This window comes from Danio rerio, chromosome 18, assembly GCF_049306965.1.
Source record: "Danio rerio strain Tuebingen ecotype United States chromosome 18, GRCz12tu, whole genome shotgun sequence".
NCBI classification, from domain to species: Eukaryota; Metazoa; Chordata; class Actinopteri; order Cypriniformes; family Danionidae; genus Danio; species Danio rerio.
Window position 1 is genome coordinate 12,823,174 of NC_133193.1, and position 27,824 is coordinate 12,850,997.

Consider the following 27,824-nt stretch of genomic DNA (forward strand, 5'->3'; position numbering starts at 1 on the left):
GATAGAGCTTGAGAAGTACTGTAAAGAGGAATGGGCAAACATTCCCAAAGACAGGTGTGCCAAGCTTGTGGCATCATATGCAAAAAGACTTGAGGCGGTAATTGCTGCCAAAAGTACATCAACAAGGTATTCAGCAAAGGCTGTGAATACTTATGTGCATGTGATTTTTCAGCTTTTTTATTTTTAATAAATTTGTAACAATTAAAAAAAAAAACTTTTGTCATTATGGGGTATTGTGTGTATAATTTTGAGGAATTAAATTAATTCATTTTGGAATAAGGCTGTAACATAAAAAAATGTGGAAAAAGTGAAGCGCTATGAATACTTTCCAGATGCTCTGTATTCGGTAGCTTTATATGATTTTCTGTGATTTTGAAATGAATATTGGTTATATTGGTTCTCATGAGTTATTGTTCTACTTATATTGATATTGATTCCTTCATTTCATCATTTACCCACCATTCACTTGTTCCAAACCTCTTTGACATTGTTTCTTCTGTTAAAAAATGGTTACCAGTTTTCAGCTTTCTTCAAAATATCATCTGTTTGTGTTTAACAGAAGAAAGAAACTCATAGAGGTTTAAAACCACAAGAGTAAACAATTGGTCTGTTTCCAATTTTGGGTGAACTATCTCTTTAAATGAACCTTTTTTCCCCCTTGCTTCAAGATGAGGATTGGTAAATTGTGCTGAATGTTCATATTAATGCACTCGCTCCCAAGTCTAAAAGGCCAGTTCAACCCACACTCAAGAGAAACAAATGCAAAGGCAGTAAAGTCTGTGGGTTACACACCATACCTCTATAGTGCATAAAATATTAACAAAGTGAATGAAACACCACTGAGAGTTGACCCACATTGAGAAGCAAGACCATTATAAACGTGACTGAAAACTTGATTGCACATAATAAAAACTGACTGTTGTACTATGAACAAATAAGACCAATGCTTCTAAACCTGTCAATATATTGTGATTAAATGATTGCAACAACATTAGTGAATTATTGACTGAATTAAATTCAATTCATTGTAATTGCTATAGTGCTTTTTACAATGTAGATTGTGCCAAAGCAGCGTAACATAGAAGTTCTAGTAAATTAGAACTGACAGTCCAGAATTCAGAGTTGAATTTCAGTTTAGTTTGTGGTTGATGAAAATGGTTGTGTGTGAAAACCTTAGTAGATTAGCAGTTTCTGACATAATGTACTTAGACAAGCTGGTCTGGCACCAACAACCATGCCACATTCAAAGTCACTTAAATCCCCGTTCTTCCTCATTCAGATGCTCGGTTTGAACTGCAGCAGATCGTCTTGACCATGTCTACATGCCTAAATGCATTGAGTTGCTGCCATGTGATTGGCTGATTAGAAATTTGTGTTAATGAGCATTTGGACAGGTGTACCTAATAAACTGGCCGGTGAGTGTAAATAATTGTTTTGAGTGTAAAGAATAAGTAACCTTATATGGTTGGGTGAGTAAATTAACAGCAAATTGTCTTTTGGAATGAACTTTCCCTTTGAGCAGTTTATTTAAACATGCTATTGATTAGGTCATAATGTCTTGAGTCATTTTATTTGAAAGGGCACCATTCTGCTTCACATTATGTTGTTTAGTTGAAGTTGTGTGTTTGTTTACTTGGCTAATGCTGTTGTGTTCTGCCCCCCGGAGCTATAATTTGAACACAGCTGTGTTTTCCTAATAAACAGTTTCTGTCTTGCACTAATTGTTTTAGTGTTTTAGCTCCGATGGATAAGAAGGATATATGTAAGAATTTTTAGCCCTCCTAAATTATTAAATCCCCTGTATATTTTCCCCCTATTCCGTTAAACAAAAGAAGATTATTTCAACACATTTCTAAACATAATAGATTTAATAACTGATTTATTTTATCTTTGCCATTATGACAGTACATAATATTTGACTAGATATTTTTCAAGACACTTCTGTATAGCTTAAAGTGACATTTAAAGGCTTAACTAGGTTAATTAGGCAATGTAGGGTAATTGACAAGTTATTGTTTAACGATGGTTTGTTTTGTAAGCTATAGAAAAAAATATTGCTTAAGAGGGCTAATAATATTGACCTTAAAATGGTTTTAAAAAAACATTAACTGCTTTTATTGGGGAGCCATGTCATATGCTGGTTTGGGTGCATTGTCTTTTATCAAGTCTACAATCAACGCAGGTCTATAACAGGATGTTTTAGAGCAGGGGTTCCCAAACTTTTCAGCCTGCGACCCCCAAAATGACAATGCCAGTGACTCGTGACCCCCAATATCCACTGAGATGGTTATAAATGCAGAAACCTTGCAATTATGCAATGGCGCACACACACCAATAGACCCAAGTCTATTCTTTGTTTATTTTATTTATTTTTTTATGCATGTGAGTGCTGTAAATGGGCCAGATAGTTTATTTTGGTGTAATAGAATCAATCTGCTGCATCTGACGCTATTGAGGTGTCTTTAATTAATGTAATTACCCCAGGGGTCGCAATCCAATAGAACTATAAGCTACTATAGTAACTATATAGCATATAGTAAGTATAAATTACTATTTTTTTCTCTTCAGTAGGTTATGGATAAAATATAGTAATTCTTATGGTTTAATAAAAATAAACCCCCTTCATTGTCCCGCGACCCCTTGGGGGGTCCCTACCCCCACTTTGAGAACCACTGTTTTAGAGCACTTTATGCTTCCTGCTGCCAAAAAGCTTTTTGGAGATATTTTGAGATTTTCTAGCAGGACTTGGGACCTGCACACAGTGCCAAAGCAACCAGTACCTGGTTTAAGGACCATAGTATCCCTGTTCTTAATTGGCCAGGAAACTCACCTCCCTGTGACCCAATTGAAAATCTATGGGCTATTGTCAAGAGGAAGATCGGGGTTAAGCTAAAGGCCAATATCACAGCAACTTGGGCCACCATAACTCCTTAACTATGCAAAGCTGCCTTGATGCTGTAATTAGTTCTAAATGAGGCCCAACAAAGTACTGTAATTACTTTTAAGTAATTTTGTGAAATACTGGATTAGTTTTTTTTTTTTCATCTTTAATCCATAATCATTCAAACTGAAACATATGAAGGCTTGAAATATTTCACTTAGTGTGTTGTGAACTAATATAACTCACAAGTTTCACTTTTTTTTTAAACAAATTAGTGAAATAAATTGACTCTCCATCGATATTGAAATTTTGTGGTGCATCCCTGTATACACATAGCTAAACAGCAGAGCACGTGTTGCTTGCCAGGCCTCTTTTGTTGAGTTACCTTCATTTTTCTCAGCATGAACAGATGAACTCTGTTGATGGAAGTCCTTGTCATAGCACTAATCTGTCCTCGCCTCATTTTCTCCCTAATGAGATGAAGATCAAAGATGATGGAGGTTCCAAAACAAACAGCTGGCTCTATCTCAGCACAGAACCCAATCAATTTCCACACATCCTGGGCCTAAAATGAAAACACTCAGATAAGCGATTTATTATAAAGAGGACCGTAATTAGGAAAGAGGCGTTGCAAATTCGGTGTGAACGTAGCTTGATGGCTTCGATCAGATCTTGGAAGACGGCTGTAAGATCTGCCTCTGGTAGAATCAAGCTTTTTTTTTTTACCCAATCCTTTGAAGACAGGACTCTTTTCCTTAAAATAAAAAATAAAAAAACTATGACACACCTTCTCCTCCTAATAAAGCATGATAAAACATGATTCTACACTGTAAATTCTCCAATGGTTGCTTTACATTTTCAAGCTAAAACAAATTAACTTCATGAGTCATTTTAAAGTGCTACTATTATGGGTTTATGAAAATGACACTTCCATGTGTAACACAGCTCTAAAGGAAGTGAAATATCCAGCTAAGGCTTAAATCTGAAAGTGCTCCGTGTTGAAAACTATGGATTCATCTATAAGATTCGACTCAGAGTGGTTCAAATAAATCATTGGAGTAACGAATCTTTAGCCGTGTCAGCGTGATGTTGATACAGAACTCAAGCCCTGCCCATTTGTTGCACATACAGACCGAAAAAATTGAAACCCCTACCCACAAACACTGCAGAAAAAAATAGAAAAACAAACATTGTGGCAGATCCCAGTTGAATCATGTCGCGAAGACGCTTTGCTCTGAAGTGTGAAGGGAAAGTCGGTGTTAATTTCCCTACCAAAAGATGAGGCTCTTACGAGAAAGTTTATTTTGACAAAAATACCTCAGCATTATAGCCCCAGCCTTGCGCTGTGTTCCAGTCATTTTTCTGACAGGTGCTTCAGCAATCTACACGCTTACAATGAGGGATTTGTTGGCCAATTGTCGAAGGAAGGATTAGAAAAGACTAATGATGTAGGGGACTTTATCAGAGCTTGACAGGAACTTTACAGTTCACAGTTCATGGTTCCTTCCTCCATTATACAAGTGTAAGTAACTTAAGTGCGATTAAAATGGTTGCCTCCTTGTTTTCTCTAGCTTGCAAATTATGTATTTAAATGTGCTTTGTTACTTGTAACTGCTCCACGCGGCTTGTACTGTATCAGGTTAACTCTTTTTATTTTCACATATCGCATTAAAAACCACACTGGAAACGTGACGCATGCCGCTGTGTTTATGGATTTAAATGCGTTTGTGAGCTCGCAATCCTCTGACGTTTGTCATTGCCATGGCCACCATCAGCTGTTCCTACACACGTGCAACAGTCAAGTTTTAAAATAGTTCATGTTTTGTCACTGTGTAGATTAATGCTGAATGTGCGTCATGGTCAAGAACAGAGCAATATGCTGGTGTCAAACTGCATTGCTTTAATGCACTCCTGTATTGGGTTCACACATACACTCTGCACTCTGACTACTTCAACAATATTGATAAGACATGGTGGGCATTTCCCTCCGTCTCATGCTGAACGCAGTCAACCAATTCCAAAAGACTGGGTCATCGGATCAATCAGCCAGAATATCATCGTGCTAAAGAGGGGTTTGGGAACAAATAAATCACTGAACTAATCATATAGGAGCTGTTGGGATAATTAGGTAAGACATTGAATGTGTTTTTTGACCTTGCATGCATATCAGAGTGTTTTTGGAGACCGCCAAAACCAAAATATGATTTTTTTAAAATGCATAATAGGGGCTCTTTAACTTATATTATATTAAGCTGACTTAAAACTCATAAAAAAAAGGTTGAACATGATTAACTGATTAACATGAATAACTAAAAACATATGTTGTCATGACTTATTGATCATATATTTTTTTTACAGTCTAGGGTTGATTTTTCAAAGCGTAAGCCGTAAGTTTATGTGTTCTTGAATACTAAAAGAATGCTGTATGAAGCATCTCGGAAGGAACAGGTTGTAAAGGAACTGATCCGTGCGCTTTAAGGATCGGTGGAGAAATCTGCTCTGGCTCTGGCTCTGTTGCCGGATGCCAGAATGTGACACTTTTTGTGGAAAAATTGTCTTGCTGGCATGAAATTCAGTGGGAAAACATTGAAGTCTTGGTGACAAGTAGGTCACTATGACAACCACATGGCAAAATTATGCTGCACTGATTTAAAACAGGCATGTCAAATGTATGTGTTGGTGCTTTTTGAAGCTACTGTGGTTATTTCCAATCAAAACCTTGCAAAAGCATAGTGTGCTGATATTTTCAGCTTTATCTCTTATACTTGGAAACTATATAAGTGGCAACTGCACATTTCTGTTTAAAGTTTTTATTTTAGAATTTACTTGTTAACTTTTGCTTGTTTAAATATATTGTTAAAACATCTTTTAAAATCTGCTAGTCATTACTCCAGTCTTTAGTGTCATATGAATCCATTGATGATGCTCAAGTAATATTTTTTAATGTTTCAAATTTTCTTTTCTTTTTTTTTTTTTTGAGATTTTTTTCTTAATGTTCAAAAGAAATATTTTAAATGTTATCTATTTCTAGGTTTTGATGAATTCATTGTGCTTCTACAGAATTATATATACAGTACCAAGCATAAATAAATACACTTTATATGGATCTCTATTTTAAATGATAGTCAGTATAAAAGCCAAAACTGGACCTTATCAAACAAAAATACCTATGCGAATGGTCCAAAAATCTGTACACCCCAATAAATACATAAAAAAATATATGTAAAAAGAAGTTATAAAGAGGAAAAAAATCAAGAGAAACATAAAAAATATTGAATTTAGTAGTTTATTACTTTTCAATACCTAATTTTGAATTCAAATGTATTATCGTTTTATTCCTACAGATGTTATATGACCACACTCCTATGTTAATGCATTGGCCACTTTATTAGGTACACCTGTCCAACTGCTTGTAAACGCAAATTTCTAATCAGCCAATCACACGGCAGCAACTCAATGCATTTCGACAAGTAGACATGGTCAAGACGATGTGCTGCAGTTCAAACCGAGCATCAGAATGAGGAAGAAAGGTGGTTTAAGTGACTTTGAAAGTAGCATGGTTGTTGTTGCCAGATGGGTTGGTTTCAGAAACTGCTGATCTACTGGTATTTTTACCCACAACAATCTCTAGGGTTTACAGAGAATGGTCCGAAAAAGATAAGATATCCAGTGAGCGGCAGTTCTGTGGGAGCAAATGCCTTGTTGATCCCAGAGGTCAGAGGAGAATGGCCAGACTGGTTCGAGCTAATAGAAACGCAACAGTTACTCAAATAACCACTCGCCACAACAGAGGTATGCAGAAGAGCATCTTTGAATGCACAACACATCCAACCTTGAGGCGAATGTGCTACAGCAGCAGAAGACTACTCCAGGTGCCACTCCTGTCAGCTAAGAACAAAAAACCGAGGCTACAATTCACACAGGCTCACCAAAACTGGACAATAGAAGATTGGAAAAACGTTGCCTGGTCTGATGAGTCTCGATTTATGCTGTGACATTAAGATGGTAGAGTCAGAATTTGGCACCAACAACATGAAAGCATGGATCCATCCTGCCTTGCCTGCCTGCCATGCTGGTAGTGGTGGAATGGTGTGGGGAATATTTTTTGGCACACTTTGGGCACATTAGTACTATTAGGTATTATGTCAATGCAACAGCCTACCTGAGTATTGTTGCTGACCATGTCCATGCCTTTATGACCACAGTGTACTCATCTTCTGATGGCTACTTCCAGCAGGATAACGCACCATGTCATAAAGCCTGAATCCTCTCAGACTGGTTTATTGAACATGACGCAAAGTTCACTGTACTCAAATGGCCTTCACAGTCACCAGATATCAATACAATAGAGCACCTTTGGGATGTTGAGGAATGGGAGATTTGCATCATGGATTTGCAGCCAACAAATCTGCAGCAACTGTGTGTTGCTATCATGTCAATATGGACCATAATCTCTGAGGAATATTTCCAGTACCTTGTTGAATCTATGCCACGAAAGATTAGGGCAGATCTAAAGGCAAAAGTGGGTCCAACCCAGTACTAGTAAGGTGTACCTAATTAAGTGGCCAGTGAGTGTAACAGTTTAATAAAAATTATTTTTTTTTGTGGTATATGTATCCTTGTGTATCTAAAGTCATTTAAGGTAAAGCCAAACTTTGACCTTCACCTCCTCTCAGAGCCATCAAACAGATTTGGCTCAGAGATCGACACTGGCTGCGGTTTCTCAGGTTTCCAGCCCAAATGGAAAGGGCTAAAGGCAGACTGTATTATTGAAGAGACTGCTGTTCTTTTCTCAGGTTAGCTCTGCAGTGGCCCATTTCTCATGGATCATTAAATATGAATCCCACCCCGTCAAAGTGTAAAGAGAGGAAAAGAGTCACACATACCAAAATAGACAGACTGTGGGGGGAAAAGAGATAAACTGAGAATAGCCAAATGTCATATTCATCACGTCTTTCCTTTAGTCTTATGAGATCTCCCGTCTGATTTTAAATCCGATATTCCGGCACGTTCTCTGCATGTCGATTAGGTTTGGACCAGCACCAATACTGCAGGGCAACACCAGCTGTAGATGATGTTTTTTGCCCTCTCTCGAAACGCCATTAACCGGGGCCAGATGCCTAGTGCTAAATATGTCAGATACATCACAATGTCAGTGCCACAGGGGAACACACACACACACACACACACACACACACACACACACACAGACACACTCACCCTACACGCGCACCCACAAACCGCTAAACAAGACATAACAGCAGTCTCATTAACCTGAGAGTAACATGCCACTTGGACACTTTCCATCAAATAAAACACACAGTTATACACACACACACACACACACACACACAGAATAGAATGTGCATTGATGCAAACTAGTAGAGCACTTTAAATGATGGGTTTGGATTTTGTCTTTGGCTGGGTTCCAAATCATAACTTACTTTCTACTACCTACAAACCTAACATGCATTAATAGACCCTTTTTACAAGACGATAACGACGCGATAACGGTCATCAGCATCTTAAAATAAACATTTAAAAATTTGCGTTAAGTTTAGTCTCATAAAAGTTCTATGTGTAATCTAATGACAATGTGCCCAAAGTGTACATCAGGTTTATGTGTACGTCAATGTCCATGCAGTGGGCATGATACAAATTTGTCAAAAAAATTTTAGACAATATTTTTTCAAGAGTTCCCACTTAAATATGCTTGGCATTTATAGCAGGTTTGGCATGCTGTTCCGGGAGAGAACCCTGAGCTCGGAGATATTTGAGTCTAGGGCTCCCGCATGGTCTAGAAGCATATCAGGGGATCCGAGATCAGGTAGGTCTCGATCGCTTCCCCATTAGAAGGGGAGAAAAAGGAGGAGATGGGGTGGAAGGGGGGATTCTTCCAAGATAAGGTGAAAGTGATCCATTTATATTAAGCTAGGATCATTCTGATTGGATTATTACTGATTACGGATTAGTGGCCAGTAGTGCACAATCATATCACGTGCTCCTCTCGAAATTAGTTTGTGAAACTTCACTTAGACTACTTAATTTGTCCACAGGTTGTAAACACTGGAGTGGCCTGTTCTGTTCTTTAACAATCAGAAGATGAATAGAAAAGATGAAACAAGAACAATAACAAACTACCGAAGTCGACAAAAAATAAAAAAATTATTCCAGCTTTTTATACACATAAATTTGTTATACAAAAGTCATTTATAGCACTTAAAAGCACAGAACAAGAATAAATATTTCATATATAAGAAAGTTAAAGTTCTGTGCAAACTATCAAATGTGCAGTCATTTTTGTGACTGACCTTATTGCATTTGTTGAGGTTTCCCCTCCAGACTAGAATTGTATTCTTGATATTTATACGTCCCCCGGGATGCTTTTTGTGAAACTGCAAAAACGGGTTTCAATATACACTTGCCTGCAGTTTGCAAAATCAATGTAAAAAATATGACGTCTTGTAAAATATGTCTAAGATAGCATTGATATATCATTTTATACACATAATCTTATGATGTGTGTTATTCATAGATAGATTTTGGGAGTAGATGAAGAATTTACGTGTTGTAAATCCAGCAGCTCTAATCTCTTTACAGCAGTGCAGACTAATATAGACTAACACATAAGGGCCCTATCATACACCTGGTGCTATGCGGCGCAAGGCGCGACTCAATTGTTGTTTGCTAGTTTCAGCTGGACGCAAGTCTCATTTTGACATTTTGCACCATGCTATTTAAATAGCAAATGCATTTGCACTCATATGTGCGCCTATAGGTGTTCTGGTCTAAAATAGGAGGTGTCTTAAGGTGCATTGTTGGCGCGTTGCTATTTTGAGGAACTAAAATAGACTGTGCAATAGACCAGCTGTCTATTGTGGAGGTCTGAAGTCCATCGCAGAACATGTTAGTTGTGCGCCTTGCTTAGACATTGCTTAATACACACAGGATGTACAGCAATATGCAAATATCTTTACAAACAAAAAAAGAATTAAAGGATTAAAATAATACAAAAAATATTATTTTCTACATAAATATAAAAACCACTGCTTTCATGCCTTTTTCATCTCAGGGGGCTTTTTCAGTTTATTTATAACAATTTGCTTTTGTATAATGTTATTATTATTTGCAGTATTATTAATTATATGCATATTTATATTTGCTTTATTAAAAAAACAAGCTTAAATTTGCCCACCTTTCAGGTTTTAGACCATATGGCCCATAGCATGTGTATTTGGAAATAACTCAGTTTCTGGACCACACTTCGTTATTACTGTTTATTTAATCGTTTGCTGGAAATTAGAACTGATTTTAGAAATAGTTTTGAAACAAATCTTTGCACTCAACAAATGAAATCAATTATGTAGGCTAATGGATTTCTGTGCGTACAATACATTTCCTTATCCATTGAAGAGAGTGAAAGTGAAAGTAAAAAATGAGGAGGCTCAACTGAGAAGCGCTCAGTTTTTTCACTTACAAAGTCCGCCATGTAAATAGCAAATGCGCCATGATGCGACACAACTGACTCTTAAAGGGAATGGTAGATGAAACTCTGATTGGTTTATTCTCAAAACACACCCATAACTCATTAAGAGAAAAAGCTCAACCCTGTTAGACCAAGTGCTGCGACGCAGAGCGGATTTTTCTGTCCTTAAAATAGCAAAAACGAATTTTGACATGCCCTTAATGCTTTTGCACCCTGCGGTTTGGACTTTGCGCCTGGATCATCAAAATAGAGCCCATGGTATTGTCAAAAGCAAAAACTCACCTTCCGATCGACTGACCTTCACTCTTCCCTAAACCCGACTGATAGTGTTTTTAAAAGCAAACAAAATAAGAAAATAATATTTTTTACCGCATTTTTAACTTTGCTTTACCTATTATGTGGAACTGTCCTTCACTGTATTCAAACTTGGCTGCTCTGCTTTCCAAGTACGATACTGTACAAGGTGAAATACCAAGTTAACTGAACGCGGCAGAAAAGTCGACTATTTGAAAATAACCAGGTAAGGCAAAGGAGTTTGATAACAAATTATAGATGTTTTTAAGTTGTTTTGTGAAAAGTGTGAACTTAGAGTAAAAAAGAACCTAATTTGTCTGCATCATACTGCCTCCTATCAATGATTTCACAAACTGCAGGCAAACGTATGTTGAAGTCCATTTTTGCAGGTTGGCAAAAATGGAGCCCAGGGCACGTATAAATATCAAGTCAATATCAAAAATAAATTTGATGCAAGTTGCAAGTTGTTTTGCCCAACCTGGGTATGTGCTGCAGGAAGTCTGAAGATATATTCTAATCATTCTATTTTGACAAGAAATATGTCTTCCTACAGCTTAAAATAAACCTGTATTCTATATACGCAGCAGCTTTGCATCAGATCATGGACAAGATGAATTATTTTTAGTGTATATATCAGTGAGCTCAGAGAGCTGACAAATTATGACAAGCATTTCTATACATTTTATCCTTCTGTCTGTGACAAGAACAAATCACACCGACTAAAGAAATCACTCAAAGTAGCATTATGATGTTCATCTTGCTGATTTTCTGATAAAATGTTGCTACTCCAGTTGTCAGTGATGTTTTAGCTCATCTTTGTCAACACATTAATTATTCATTCATTCCTTCATTTTCTTTTCACCTTAGTCCCTTTATTAATCTGGGGTTGCCACAGCAAAATGAACCACCAACTTAAACAGCACATGTTTTATGCAGCGAATGCCCTTCCAGCTGCAACCCATCTCTGGGAAACACCCATACACTCTCATTCACACACATACACTACGGACAATTGCAGCTTACCCAATTCACCTGTAGTGCATATGTTTGGACTTGGGGGTGAAACCGGAGCACCTGGAGGAAACCCATGAGGACACAGGGAGAACATGCAAACTCCACACAGAAATGCTAACTGACCCAGCCGAGGCTCGAACCAGCGACCTTCTCCGTGCCGCCCACATTAATTATGTATTTTCTAATCTATACTTTTTAGTATTGTGTGAAGTATATAAGTAATATAAACAATATCTGCAGACACTTTTAAAACTAAGCAGAACAAAAGAAAGAAATCAATGTGTTGAGGATCTGTCCAATGCATTATTAAACCTTTTCTAATTTAAAGGCTTACTATGTGTGTGAAGAGCAGGTAATAACCCAGTGTTGCAAATGCGATCTGCTGGTCTAACAGACACAGCGCAACATGATGTAGTAACAGCAATAAACTCCATGTTACGGGTCAAAATGAACCCATTTAATGCAGAGCTAAATGCATTTCTCCACTGATTATTAAAACTAACAAGAACAAATAGTTTTTGGGGAAAGTTTTTCGTGTTGTCATGAATGCAACATGCAGTTGGAATTGTGAATAAATGGAGAATGACTGACAGGCGCAGCGACGGGAAGTGCTGAACTGACCATTAATTTAACCACGTGAATTTTCAGCTGTGCTTCACATTAAACTATAGAATGTCTTTAGAACATTTGGGATATGGTAGGCCTACATGACACATTTCCAGTGCCTTGTAATAGACTACCTTCGTGGCTTTTGTTGGCTTATAAATTACACAGAATATAGCACACAAAAGATCAGATTTAGATATCGAATCGATATCTGATCCAAGTATTGCATTCATGCAGTGGTGCATTCCTAATTTTAATGCATTGCAAACGGCGAAGGTGTATCACACATCACTTCAGAAAAAGGCGTGAATTAATTTAGCTAAACTGCGACGGAAATTGTCTTCGGGAAATATTACCAACAATCCATCAGGTAATGTTATCCCTCTCTCTCTCTGTTTAAAATTGTTTGCACAACGCAATTGTACTATGGCAGCTGAATTAGTTCAAAAAGATGCAGTACTTTTTGCGGTTGGGTTTGTATTAGTTCGGATCATATTCTCACCACAAACTAACCACTCCAGGATTCGTTTGAAAGCGTACAAAGACCACCTCTTCAAGGAGGTTTCGGTAAACTTTTTTGATCCAGTTTTGGTACGCACTCGAGTACGATTGCTACATTCACACCTGCCCAAACAAACCGCTCCAAGAAGGAAAATGAACTCTAGTGCGATTCAACTGAACTAAATAAGGCAGGTGTGAAAGCACCCTAAATGCTGCCAATGCTGACAGCTCACTCGTTTTGGACCAGAGCAGATGTCTATGGATAGGAAATACTCGACCAGACTGCCTTTACATCACACACACTCAGCTGGCGTATCTGTCTCCTCCTGCGGGGACTCAGATTAGTCAGTGTCAATGGGGCTCCTTGCTCTGTGCTGCCAGATTAAATATATGCTAGAGACGGAGAGACAATGATATTTCTCAAAGTCACAGCTGGGCAGGGGTTATGGGGCAAATGGATGACATCCACTCTACTCTGCCAAGGCTAGCTGGTGTGTGTGTGTGTGTGTGTGTGTGTGTGTGTGTGTGTGTGTGTGTGTGTGTGTGTGTGTGTGTGTGTGTGTCAAGCAGCTCCAACAATCATATAACCTCCTTTGGTCAATCTGTATATATATATATATATATATATATATATATATATATATATATATATATATATATATATATATATATATGTATGTATGTATATACATACATATATTACATAAAGATATTACATACAAATATTTCTGTGTCAATTATTTTAAGTCAAGCCTCCCTTGGGCAGATGTTGAAAATGATTAAGTCTGCAAAAACACTTAAACAAATGCACATGGTTTGTCCAATGTAATTGCGATGTCTATGTCAATAAAAAAAAGTTATTACTTATGTTCCCTATCATCTTACTACTCAACTTATGGTTCCATGGGGATAAAGCTTACTGTTTTGTAAGATAACTTTTCAATAATCTCAAGATTGCCAAAGTGGTCCTGCTTGAAGTGGAGGAGAATGGCCAGACTTCTTCAAACTGATAGAAAGGCAACAGATAGAAAGGCAACAGTAACAGGTATATAAGAGAATCTCTGAATGCACAACCCATTAAACCTTGAATCAGATGAGCTACAGCAGCAAAAGAGCATCTTCTGTTAGTTAAGAGCAGAAAACAGATAATACAATTAACATAGTATCACCAGCACTCAACAATTCGATTAGAAAACAAAGTTGCTTCATCTGAAACTCAATTTCTGCAATGACATTCAAATATAGGGTCAAAATTTGCTGTTAAAATAAATAAACAAAAACATGGATCCATTAGGTTTAGGCTGCTAGTAGATAAGGTGATGGTGGCATATACTTTGAGCATTACACTGAGCATTATCTAAAAACACCAACCATGTCCATTTCTTTACGACCACAGGAAAACACATTCACACTGCTCAAATCATCCCAAACTAGTCTCTGGAACATGAGAATGAGTGCACTACATTCAAGTGGCCTCTACAGGCACCACATCTCAATCTAATTTAAGATGAGGTGCCACAAGAGATTAGCATTGTGTCCGACAAATCTACAGAAACTGCATGATACTGTCAAGTCAGTATGGACCGAAATCTGTGGTATGTTTCCAACATCATGTTGACTAAATGCCACAAAGTATAAGGCAGTTCTGACGGCACTTCAAAGGTAAAACACTCAAGTGAACAGTGAGTATATTTACGCAGTATTCCAACTTTCTTTCACAACTTCAGAATGTAACAAAGTAACTGATGCATTTTTCATGACGTACTGTTGAAAACAAAGGCTTAAATGATTTCGAGAGGTTTCTTGAGTCTGCAAGGCACTGTTCCCACTCCATGCTTGTTTAAGAAATAGATAAAGCATTTCAAACACTCCAACATTCACGGGATAAAAGCATAGACAATGAAATCTGAAAGTGCGACACTGCAGCAGTAGCTCAAAGAAAAAGTGTGCACAGAAGAGTCGGAAAACAAAAGCATGCTCGAGCTTATTGTAGAAAAAGAGTTCCTCAAAAGTACCTGACGTTTCACCTTATTAACACAAAGCCACACTGCTAATAAGCTGCATTGTTATTTGGGTTTTGTGACAGCAGATTGCATAAACATCGCAACCTAAAAAAACACGATGACAAAACACTTCTGCAACTCAAAACTTTCTTTTACTCCTTGCTAATTACTAAGTGTCGCAACAACCTTGTTGACACTGTGAACAAAAAACACTGTTGTTCATTACCATGCACGGACTAGAGTTGTCAAGACACATAATGTTCCTTCAGCATTGCATCAGTTTTCCGATAAACAATTGTAAGTGTTTATTGAACTTCTTTCTTTGTGATGTTGATGTTCGGAGCTACCCATTATGGGACTGTGTTATGCTGATTAAAATAAAAAATCTCAATATTTTATGGGATTTTGTCAATTATGATCATTTTGGATAAATAATTGATGAATACATACATAACACACAAAACTACTTGTCTTAATGAGTGATTCATTGAACCGTTCATTAAAAATGGATGATTCAATTAGAAAAGGCGTTCACTGATCGACTGACTAATTAATTAGTTTGGAGCTATTTCTATTAGGCAAATGGGAACATCACTATTGTGTCAATATTGTGTCTAAAATGTAATTTACTGAATATTAAAAGAACACTCAGACTTAAGCAACTTTTTAAACACCTTCCAATCACTTTGTTTTTAGTTTAAACTAGTCAAACATGTTTAAAACGGCATATTATGTGCATATACAGTAATGTTGTTCAAAGGTAAGTATGTCAGCTTTTGACTCTTTTAAAGCATGGAAGTACTATATTATATTTGCAGATGCTTAAGAAACTTTCCTTCTATCGCATGCTGTTGCTTTTATAAAGAACACGATTTAAATCAGCCTTTAGGTTCGATCGTCAGGCTCGCTCTTGTTTTTCCTCAATCTGGCAACCTTGCCAACCACTGGGTTGCAAACTTACATACTGCATCTTTAAAACAGAAAGAATTATGACTTGCTTGTGTTTAAGCAGTTTCCTCACCAACTTTCACATTTATAAAACTACTTAGTAAATTACAATCCCTGAGGAAAAACTACTCAATTACAGTATTTGTTGAGTATTTGTAATTAGTTACTTTACACCACAGAAGACTTGTAAAATTAACGCATTTCCAAAAGAATAAGAGATAGAAAGTTACAGTAAGTAGGGCTGTGCAATAATCAAAAATCCGATTTCAATTTTGGCTTCTAACGCGGAGAAAGACCACGTGCTTATGTGTGTGTGCAGCACACACACACAGTCAGAAGGGGAGTGGAGAACATGAGTCTGATTCCAGCGACGCTCCAGGGACAGACGAGTCTTCGCTGAGGCCATCTTCCAGCCTAAACCACGGCGAATGAAGCTCTGCACAAGACTTTTGGCCAGCGGAGAAATTAAAATGGTCGTGCCCAACTGAGTCTGGTTCCCTCAAGGTTTTTTTTCTTCACTCCCATCAGGTGAAGTTTTTTTCCCTCTCCGCTGTCGCCACTGCCTCGCATGGTTCAGGATTGGTAGAACTATGCATCGATGAATTTGCTCTTCAGTGTTTGAACTCTCAGTAATGATTAAATCACACTGAACTGAGCTAAACTGAACTGAACTGAACTTAAACACTAAAACCTGAACCACACTGTTCCAGTTACTATGACCATTTATGTGAAGCTGCTTTGACACAATCTACATTGTAAAAGCGCTATACAAATAAAGCTGAATTGAATTGAATTGAATTGAAAGAAGCATGTGGTCACAATTCGGTCTCATTCGCACACTGAGACGAGCAGAGGAGCGCAGATATCTAAAGTCATCTTAGCGTGAGCAATTTAATGGTCAAATAGGTATCAAAACTCGGTGTTTAGTGATTATTCATATTAACCATCATTTGTGTAATAAACAAACGAGTTGAGAATCAAAAGACACCTGAAAGAGAAACCATTAAAGTGACCGCGCGCAATATTCCTGCTGCTGCCCATTTTTATCATTATTCAAACAACAAGGAGAACATTTCTCACTGCTCTTGAGTGAAGGATTTTTGTAGCTAAAGTGTTTTTCTTAGGGTGAAGATGCTTAAAGCACAGTTTGTTTCATATTTTTATTCTGTTGTATTTATTTCTCTTTCCTTTGCAAGGAGAAAAATAACTGTATGTATACAGTTGAACTCAGAATTATTAGTCCTCCTGAATATTAGCAACCCTTTTCCTCCCTAATTTCTGTTTAATGGAAAGAAGATTTTTTTAAACTTATTTCTGAACATAGTAGTTTTGATATCTAATTTCTAATTACTGATTTCTTTTATATTTGCTATGACAGCACAAAATATTTTACTAGATATTTTTCAAAATACAAGCATTCAAATTAAAGTGCAATTCAAAGGCTTAATTAGAGTAATTAGGCAAGTCATTGTATAAAAGAAGTTTCTTCTGCAGACAATCAAAAATATATACTGCCTAAAGGGGCTAATAATATTGACCTTAAAATGGGTTTTAAAATATTTAAACCTGCTTTTTTTCTAGCTAAAATAAAACAAATCAGCCTTTCTCCAGAAGAAAAAAGGTCCCACTTTATATTAGGTGTCCTTAACTACTATGTACTTACATCAAAAAAATAAATACAATGTACTAACTGTGTTTATAATGTATTTGAGAACACTTGTGGTGCTTTTGAGTTGGAATAGAGGTTGGGTTATGGACAGGTTTGGTGGCATGGGTAGGTTTAAGGGTGGGTTAAGGTGTAGGGAATGGTCACTAGTGTATTTATAAATGTAATTACAAAAGTTAATTACACATGTAATTACATACAGGTATTTAATCAAGCATAAGTACACAATAAATACATGTATTTACACAATAAGTACATTGTAGAAAACTATTAATTCCTATGTAAGTACATATTAGTTAAGGCCACTCAATATAAAGTGGGACCGAAAAGAATATTACAGGAAATCCTGTTAGAATTCCTTGCTCTGTTAAAAATCATTTGGGAAATATTTATAAAAAAAAACATTCTCAGGAGCGCTAATAATTTTGACTTCAACTGATAATCGTTTTGAATAATCGTGATTACAATTATGACCAAAATCGAGCAGCCCTAAAGTGAAGTGTTCCTTTAAGTTCTCGCTTGCTGAACTATGATAAAATAATAAACAGCCATAAAAGGATATATTTAGCTTTTATAGCTCAAGACGTGTTTTTTTTTTGTATTTTTGCAAAACAAGTGATATACTCAATAATGTCATCTCATATATTGTTACAGAACAGTTATGATATTATCATAGACAATAAATATTGCACACCCCTAATGCATTTGTTGTGCATTATGAGGCATCATAAACATAAACAGGCTATTGTCATGACAATATCAATAGTCTTTTAAATCATCAAAACAAACCCATTATACAGTACCGACACAGCTGGATAAATGACTACAGCTGCTGTCGAGCCTTTAAATAGCAGCATTTTGGGATCTTGTCTCTAATGCTTTACATCAGGATAGTTTCATAGTAACAAATTAAAAAAAAAAAAACTTTGCTTCATCACACTGGCTTCATGCAACAAGCTTAATGAGTTTTCACACATGCCACATCCACCTGCCAATCATCCAATTACAAAAGCTCAAGGGCACAGAGTAATGGCTCAATTGTGGGTTAGCAGGTGTCACAACTGGCGTGTATAAAAATGATCACTGCTGGTAAATATTATATGCCTATTTTTGGATGATTCGTAAATTATATTCAAAGAGAATCAAATATGTTGTCACAGGTGGGATATTCTGAATAATTGGAAGGATTACAACATAAGGTAAAAAAGGAGATTTTTTTAAATGATATATTTTTATATATTCATTGATCATTCATTTTACTCTGCTTTTTACGGCCTGGGTCGCAGGGGCAGCAGTTATAGGAGAGAAACCCAGACTTCCCTCCTTCCAAACATTTCCTCTAGCTCCTCCGGGGGGGATCCCGAGGCGTTTCCAGGCCAGCCGAGAGACATAGTCCCTCCAGTGTGTCCTCGGTCTTCCCGAGGCCTCGTTCCGGTGGAACAAGTCTGGAACACCTCCATGTGTAGGCATCTAGGATCATCTGAAACAGATGCCCAAGCCACCTCAGCTGACTTCCCTCGATTTGTAGGAGCAACGGCTCCTCCAGACTGACAGAGCTCCTCACCCTATGTAATAAGGGTGTGCCCTGCCACCCTGCGAAGGAAACTCAATTCAGCTGCTTGTATACAAGATTTTGCCCCAAAGCTCATGACCATAGGTGAGAGTTGGAACGTAGATTAACGGGTTTAATGAGAGCTTCGCCTTTCGGCTCAGCTCCTTCTTTAACCACATTACTGCTGCCGCTGCACCTATCCGCCTGTCAACCTCAGGTGTATTATATAATTCTATTCTATTCTATTCTATTCTATTCTATTCTATTCTATTCTATTCTATTCTATTTTATTATATTATATTAATATATATAATTTTGTGCCAGTTATTCATTTTATATTTCATAATGACATCTTGATTTTTTAACTAATAAAGCTTTACACTAAACCACATACATGTTTTCTTCCAGACCAGTTGCTGTAAAAAGGAAAACAAAAAGTGCATTTAGCATACTATATAAAACATTTGAAGACTTTTCAAGCAACGAAAAAAAATACAAACTACAAATTCAGTTATTGTTTGAAAATGGTAATGTGGGTATGGTTATTGTATATTGACATTATTGAATGTCCAACTTTTTAAATAAAGTAATTTTGTTTAAAGTAAAAAAAAAATGCTATGACCAAATTCTCATTAACATAACAAATATTATAAGAAATAAAAAACCTCGAAATGTATTTTGACTACTTAACATATTAAAATTATGCCCAAAACTTAATAACTTACTAATAGCTTATGGTGGATTGCTTTCTCCCTAAATGCCAAACACCAGGGGGCGCTCCTAAGTAGAGTGATGTGAACCCATGAACCTGTGTCATCAATTTTTACACGCAATTCCAAAACATAAAAAAACCACAAACGACCATAAACTATCCAGGCAACAACACTTCAGGAGCCATCATTAAACCAAAAGTCTGCCTCTTTGCTGAAACTAATGTAGACAGCCCAAACATCGTCCTGCTCCTAAACACAAACTTCTATATTTCCATTCACCCAGCATGCATGAAGTCAGTTTTATATATACAGTTGAACTCAGAATTATTAGCCCCCCTTTAATTAGTTTTTTTTTTTTACTTTTTTAAATATTTCCCAAATTATGTTTAACAAAGCAAGGAAAATTTTACAGTATGTCTGATAATATTTTTTTTCTTCTGGAGAAAGTCTTATTTGGTTTATTTTGGCTACAATAAAAACAGTTATTAATTTTTTAAACACCATTTTAAGCACAAAATTATTAGCCCCTTTAACCAATTATTTTCGATAGCCTACAGAACAAACCATTGTTTTACAATAACTTACCCTTTATTACCCTTTATTACCCTTTTTTAACTTACCTAATTACCCTAACCTGCCTAGTTAGCCTAGGTAATCGAGTCAAGCATTTAAATGTCACTTTAAGCTGTATAGAAGTGTCTTGAAAAATATCTAGTCAAATATTATTTACTGTCATCATGGCAAAGATAAAATAAATCAGTTATTAGAGATGAGTTATTAAAACTATTATGTTCAGAAATGTGTTGAAAAAATCTTCTCTCCATTAAAACAGAAATTGGGGGGGAAATAAACAGGGGGTCTAATAATTTAGGGGGCTAATAATTCTGACTTCAACTGTATATATGTATATATGTTCCAGTAAACTATAAGATTGCGTAAAAACCTGGCAGATCCACGCTTGTCCACCCACTTGGTGCACAGTTAGGCTTAATCTTCCCGAAACACCCACAAGCCTGAGCTCCTGTTCTCGCACCACAACTCCCACAGCTCTCAGAACAGTGCAGAAGATCCCCTCATGCTCTGCTCAAAATTACTGGCTGCCACAAACCTTATCATTTAATGCAAGTGAAAGAAAAGCCAGATTATTGCAAGTGACTTACATTAATCATTCCAGTTTTTAGAATTAAAGACCTGATAACCCACACACATTTCACACTCTTCATTTCTATATTTAGTTCTCCTGAATGCTCTGAGCAGAATTAATAAGACATTTTAAATGGTGCACAACAATATGTCGCATTTTTTGGCATGATTCTTAAAGGTGACACATTTTTATAAGATGTCAACTAAATCTGTGGTGTCCCCAGAACGTGTCTGTAACGTTTTAGCTCAAAATACAGACAGCTATTTTATTAAAGCTTGTCAAATTTTACCTTATTTGGGTGTAATCAAATGCTGGGGGGTTGAGGGGGTTGTGTGTCACTCTAAATGCAAATGAGCTGCTGCTTTTCAGAAAAGGGCAGAGCCTTGTCATGCCATTCTGACACTCCAGAAACAACAAAACAAGCTAATTTCTCATAGCTAAAATGTCAGAAATGACCAGTAGTAGATTAAAGTTTTACATGTAGACTTAACTAGGACACTTCTGAGTGTTTATTGCTTACTTTTATGATAGAGTGAAGTTGAGTCAAGTTGAGCTACTCATTGACTAGCATGCTGTGTTATCGCTCTATTTGCAAATATACTGCATATCTTATTGTAAGAGAATGTAAAAAGTCTGTTACCTGACTATTAGGGCTGTGGGATTTGGGGAATATATCTAATCGTGGTATTTTTGTCAGATATTGGGATTTCGATTTGCGATTTAATTTTGTAGTCAAACTTCACCTCAATACTCTGTATCGTGGCTTCTTACTGCTAAAATGCAGTTAGAGTTAGTTAAAAAAGGAACTAAAAGAATATATTAACTTAAACGTTTATTCAAATTTGTTTTTGAATATTCAGAAATTAACCACTGATTTTTCTCTAGAGCAAAAGTAACAAGTTGAACTCAAATTAGGGAGAGTGTGTAGCTTATTATACTGTCTTGATCTTTGGTTTCATTATATAATACTGGACTTATTTTTCTTCAAAAGTTTAAAATTTAACAGTGCTTAAACAAGAGGGAGGTGTGTGAAAAGCTAATGCCTATCTGAGAAAAGTGTATGAAGTATGTAATGAGGTGTTTTACAGCCTTAAAAGATCTATAATGATTGTAAAAAATAAAGCTGACAACTTATTTCTATTACTTATTTTGCAATATGACTATTGCAGGTAATTTTTAGAACGTAACTTAAACTAATCTACCAAAACAATCTTACTGGGTTGCCCTTTATCCGCTTGTTAAGTGGTGACGTGTTAATGACGCATGTAATACTGTTTCCGGGTCCAAGCCGTCATTCATTTGAATTGAGAAATCATTCGTTTATTATCAGTTTTTATTCATATATCACACATTAAAGATAATTTTACATAAAGTCAGTGTACACAACAATCTCTGGGCTTGCTGCATAACAAATATCAAGATGTTTTCAATTTACAAAAAAAAGAATCACTTTCTGGCCATTGGATATTAGGCATGGACATATGTATTGCGTTTATATGTGAACGTTTATTATTACCATTCCATGAATCAATTTACCACACATATGCACCACTAAAGTCCTCAAACACAAGTTAGGTCAAACATAAGAGATCTTGCTCAGACGACTATTGTCATATTTTCCTTTCTTGTTGCTTTTTGCACACACTACCTATTCTGTGTGCGAAGATGAGAGGGTCATATCTTGAATTGCTTCACTTTGTAAGATGAGAGTGATCTGATAAGGCCAAGAGAGGTAATTCACAGAACATCACAGCTAACAGCAGCTCTTCAGAGCAGTACAAAGAGAAAACGGATGTTACATCCCCCCTGCTGTCATTAGCTCTTTGAACCAGGAGCTTCATTAAACATTATGGGTAACAAGGTTCAAAAAGGAGCCCGGCAGCGGCTCAGATGATTTTTTTATGTATAGTGGAATAAGAAAGATATGACATGAATATGAGGACACCAGTAAAGTTTATATCACCTTTGAGTAGAATAACAAATATTTTCAAATACATTTTTTTAAATGAATACAAAATATAATGATAATGCTGTACTAATCTAACCTGGGCTGTGTGAAATAAAAACAGCTAGTTCTAGAAGACTGAAGTCTAGAGTTATCAACATTATTATGATGTTGTCAGGGGCGGACTTAATAAGCGAGGTAAGCAGCCGCTTAGGACCCTGGGGAATTAGGGGGCCCCGATCAACACCAAGAAGCCTATATTGATAATAATGGTCTTTTATATACATTTAAATACATTTTATATACATCATATGTTGTAAAATCTGTCTATAACTATTAAGATTTTATTGTTATAACAATATATATTTCCAGAGCCCCCTATGAATAGTGGAACATTACTTCCATACTGCACATCCGCAAGGTGTGAGTACGCGGTTCAAAGACACTTCCAGTCTGCCAGTGATCAGAGTAGAGCAGAGGTAGAGGTAGATGCAGTGTGCAAGAGTGAGAATTTTTTGAGAGAAAAAGTAAATAAGACAAATGAAATGCAACTACTTCCACGATTCTGCTTTCTGGCTGAAACACCTGTCAGATGATGAGTGCTGGGAGTTTTTTTTAAAGAGAGGGTCTGTTCAAAATAAAAATATCCAGTGAAAAGTAACAGCTGCCAAATCACAAACAGCAATTATTCAAATGAAAAACTGTTACAATTATATTGATTGATTGGGAATTAAATTTGTTTAAATGGTTTCTTAGATCTAATCACAAAAATGCATTTAGTTTTATATTAAAAAGGTAAAGGCTTCTTTAAATATTAAAATATACTTTAAATATTTCATGTACTTTTTGTATATATTTATTTAAATACTTTTAAGCATGCAACTTATGTCCAAAAAATAAAAAAAAGAAGAAGAAAAAATGATATATATATATACAGTTGAAGTCAGAATTACAAACCCCCTGAATTAATTATTAGCCCCCTTTTTTATTTTTTCACCAATTTCTGTCTAATGGAAAGCAGGTTTTTTCAACACATTTCTCAACAATTTTTTTTTTCATAAACATTTTTAAAAGCTGATTTATTTTATCTTTGCCATGATGAAAGTAAATAATATTTGACTAGATATTTTTCAAGACACTTCTTTACAGCTTAAAGTGACATTTAAATGCTTAGCTAGGTTAATTAGGTTAACTAGGCAGGTTATGGTAATTAGGCAAATCATTGTATATCCATGGTTTGTTCTGTATATATAAATATATATATATATATATATATATATATATATATATATATATATATATATATATATATATATATATATATATATAGCTTAAAGGGGCTAATAGTTTTGACATTAAAATGTTTTTAAAAATTCAAAAAATGCATTTATTCTAGCCAAAATAAAACAAATAAAACTTTCTCCAGAAGAAAAAATCGTTATCAGACATACTGTGAAAAATTCCTTGCTCTGTTTAACATCATTTGGGAAATATAGAAAAAAAATCAAAGGGGGTTTAATACATCTGATTTCAACTGTAAATGGGTGAACCTTTATGTACAAAAATGAATAAGAACCAGCGCACTAATTTAACGACGTTATTTGTGTGCAAAATGAAGTTTACCTTGTGTGTGTGTGGCTTCAGTATTACAGCAGCAGCGGGACCTGCTCAGCTCCTGAATTACACTCAGCCGGTCAGAGGATGGAGGCGAGGTGAAAGCAGATCTCATTGGCTCCCGCCGCTCCATTTAAAGGAATCCAACTCGTCAGTCCTTTAACATCCTCTATCATCTCACGAGAGGAACTTTAATCGCTCGCTATTTTCATTAAGGAGCCACAAATCATCGAAGATCTGATCTGGAGCGTGGAGCAACGTCTCTGAGCCACTTTTATATACGTGAGAGAAGCTCATCAGTGATCGACGGGCGATTTCAGAGCAGCAAAAAGCTCATTTTCCCCTCGTTGAAATAGTATAACAAGACAGATTTAACAAGAAGGGGTCTCCAAAAAGATCTTTAAAGGATTACTTTATTCTAGATCTCAAGGATGAACACTTGAACGTTTAACTCTTTTATTGACGAGCTGATCTCATATTACTCAAGTCATGGAACGATGGCGTGTTTTTTTCAGAAGTGCATAAAATTGTGTACACGATATGGAGATCTCGCCATGCGGTCCTTTGGGAAGCAGTGCTCCGGGTAACTTTTATACCATGGATCCAGGAGGGCTTTCAACAAGTTTTAAGTGTTGTTTATCCTCTGGAACGTGATTTGAGTTCATTCTGTCATTTGTTTGAGGTTGTTAAGCTAACGACTGCAGGGTTTCTTAAGACTTTGATAAGGTTTTATCGTTAATTTACCTCAAGATACGAAGCTCGCCGGCTCTTATGGGAATAAAACACTCCTCCCGCTGTTTGCTCCTCAGGAGAAAAATGGCGGATACGGAAAGCACTGAGGTAAGGGACGCCGATAAACGGATCATATACAACGTTACCAGTTTGATTTTTGAAGCCTCAGTAGATTATATCGCGTTTAAATGCATTTTTTTCCGTCTTTTGACTATACACTGTAAAAATGCATGGTTCGACAATTACTTCACGTTAACATAAATCTATTAAGTTAACTTAACACTTTTTACAAATGTATTTGAATTGAACATAAAAACATAAGTTGTCCCAATGTAATCTCACAATTTGTGTTGTTTCAGCTCATTTTAAATAAGTAGTTTGAAAAAGCAAAATATATTTTTTTGTGTAATACAGAGTATAAATTATACTTACTTAGACATTTAACTTGTTTAAACAAACTTCTGAATTGGATTTGTCTTTTGTTAAAATTTGTTCTGTTCGCAAGTTTTTGTCGTTGTTTTATTTTATTTATTTATTTATTTATTTATTTTTTGCTTGAGGTGAACGAAGCTCTGAGTATGTTAACTTTTATGACTGTATTCCAAAAAAAAGGTATACTTTAGTATGCTATAAACCTTAAGACTAGGGAAAATAAATGTGATTGCTGTAATTCGTTCTGTTTGTGTTGGGTTTGAATTGGACAAATGGTTACAATGTGGGCTGGAAACCAAAAGGTTGTAGGTTCATATTGTGCGAAGATTGATCTATTGAGAAACACTTTACCTCAAATCTGCTCCAGTGGGACTGCTTCTGTACTAGGTACTGTGAGACCCTTTGTCTGAAGAGAAAGGTAAATGCCTAATAAGTGATTGATTAGTAAAGCTGTTAATGCTCTGTGGTACTGGTTCACGGGCTGCAGAGTCTAGTCGCTGTCCTTGGTGCTGCACCTGCGTCTGGGTGTGGAGCTGAGAAAATCTGATTCAATGTGATTTAAAGAGAATATCTTTTAAAAATACTGTAGAAATAGTAAAACAATTTACATTATATTCATATTATGGATTTAAGTCTCAGTGTGGTAGACGGAGCTCGAGATATAAAAAAAAAACACATGAAAAAGGTAGCCTACATAAAAATATGCAACAGTTGTTCTGAAGATTGTGATTAATTTGAATTGTTTTTGCTTGATATGTTAATACATGCACTGTTTTTTTAATTTTAAAAATGAACCGAACAATTGTTTTTTTTTTTGCCAATTTGTGGTTTAAATTTTTGCAAACTGATCTTTAAGGAAAAAAGAAATAATTTAATTATTCCATTAATTTAAAGTACACTCAGAAAAATGTGAAAAATAGAACTAAAATTGGTTCTTTTGACCATTATTACAGGGGAACCATCTTTATCGATGGATTCTATGTAGCATCTTAACCACCCCAAATAACGAAAACCATTAGTACTACAATATAGTGCATCTGGAAAGTATTCATAGAAAGTATCCACATCTTTTTATGTTACAGCCTTATTCCATAATTGATTAAATTATTTATTTCCTCAAAATTCTACACACAATACCCCATAATGACAATGTGAAAAAAAAAATTAAATAGTTGAAAATTTATATATAAAAAAAAAACCCTGAAAAATCACATGTACATAAGTATTCACAGCCTTTGCCGTAAAGCCCTAAATTGAGCTCAGGTACATTCTGTTTCCACTGATCATTCTTGAGATGTTTCAGCAGCTTGATTGGAATTTACCTGTGGTAAATTCAGTTGATTGGACATGATATAAAAATGGATACACCTGCCTATATAAGGTCCCAGGGTTGACAGTCCATGTCAAAGGACAAACTAAGCATGAAGACAAAGGAATTGTCTGTAGACCTCCGAGACAGGATTGTCTCGAGGCACAAGGCTGGGGAAGGTTACAGAAAAATTTCTGCTGCTCTGAAAGTTCCAATGAGCACAGTGGCCTCCATCATCTGTAAGTGGAAGATGTTTGAAACCACCAGGACTCTTTCTAGATCTGGCCGGCCATCTAAGCTGAATGATCGGGGCAAAAGGGCCTTAGTCAGGGAGGTGATCAATAACCCGATGGTCACTCTGAGCTCCAGCATTCTTCTGTGGAGAGAGGAGAACCTTAGCGAAGGACAACCATCTGTGCAGCAATCCACCAATCAGGTATGGTAGAGTGGCCAGAAGGAAGCCACTCCCTGCCTGGAATTAGTCAAAATGCATGAAGGACTGAAGGTATCAGACATTGTCATTATGGGAAATTGTCTGTAGAATTTTCAAGAAACACTTGAATTTATTCTACTTTAGAATAAGGCTGTAACATAAAAATTGTGGAAAAAGTGAAGCGATATCAATACTTTCCAGGTGCACTATAACACTTAAATTGGTTTCTCTATTGTCACGAACCAAAGAGCCACGTAGAAGTGCTAAATAGACCATAAAAACAACTGAAGAACCATTTTTGTGTGTGTGTGTGTGTGTGTGTGTGTGTGTGTGTGTGTGTGTAGTCTCACACAGTGGTATATAGTCGTTATTCGCAAGTACACTTTTTAATTGTAATTATCTGTTGACATGATGGCAGTAAATTTCAGAACTTGTGCAAGAAAATAGCTACAGTCAGATGTTTTCTTAATTGCTAATTTCATTCTGACCTTTTCTGTCCATCATTGTTTGTTTTGTCACAGTGAGAAAAAGGCATGGCACATATCTACACA

General features: G+C 36.1%; 2 protein-coding genes across 3 annotated transcripts in view; one reads left to right on the forward strand and one right to left on the reverse strand.

Moving 5' to 3' along the window:
- The window catches only part of tspan9a (tetraspanin 9a), a 494,333-nt gene extending 469,129 nt beyond the window's left edge, over window positions 1–25,204 (reverse strand). Inside the window, exon 1 of one of the 2 annotated variants that reach the window (XM_073929887.1) lies at window positions 24,377–25,204. The gene's annotated coding sequence lies outside the window, so the exon portion shown is untranslated. The remainder of the gene's footprint in view (window positions 1–24,376) is intronic. The other variant, XM_073929888.1, reaches the window with a different exon arrangement.
- Window positions 24,529–27,824, forward strand: part of LOC556054 (protein arginine N-methyltransferase 8-B) — a 50,280-nt gene continuing 46,984 nt past the window's right edge. The window contains exon 1 of the mRNA XM_003200433.7: window positions 24,529–25,207. Within this exon, the coding sequence (XP_003200481.1) occupies window positions 25,139–25,207 (69 nt within the window). The 5' untranslated portion in view covers window positions 24,529–25,138. The remainder of the gene's footprint in view (window positions 25,208–27,824) is intronic.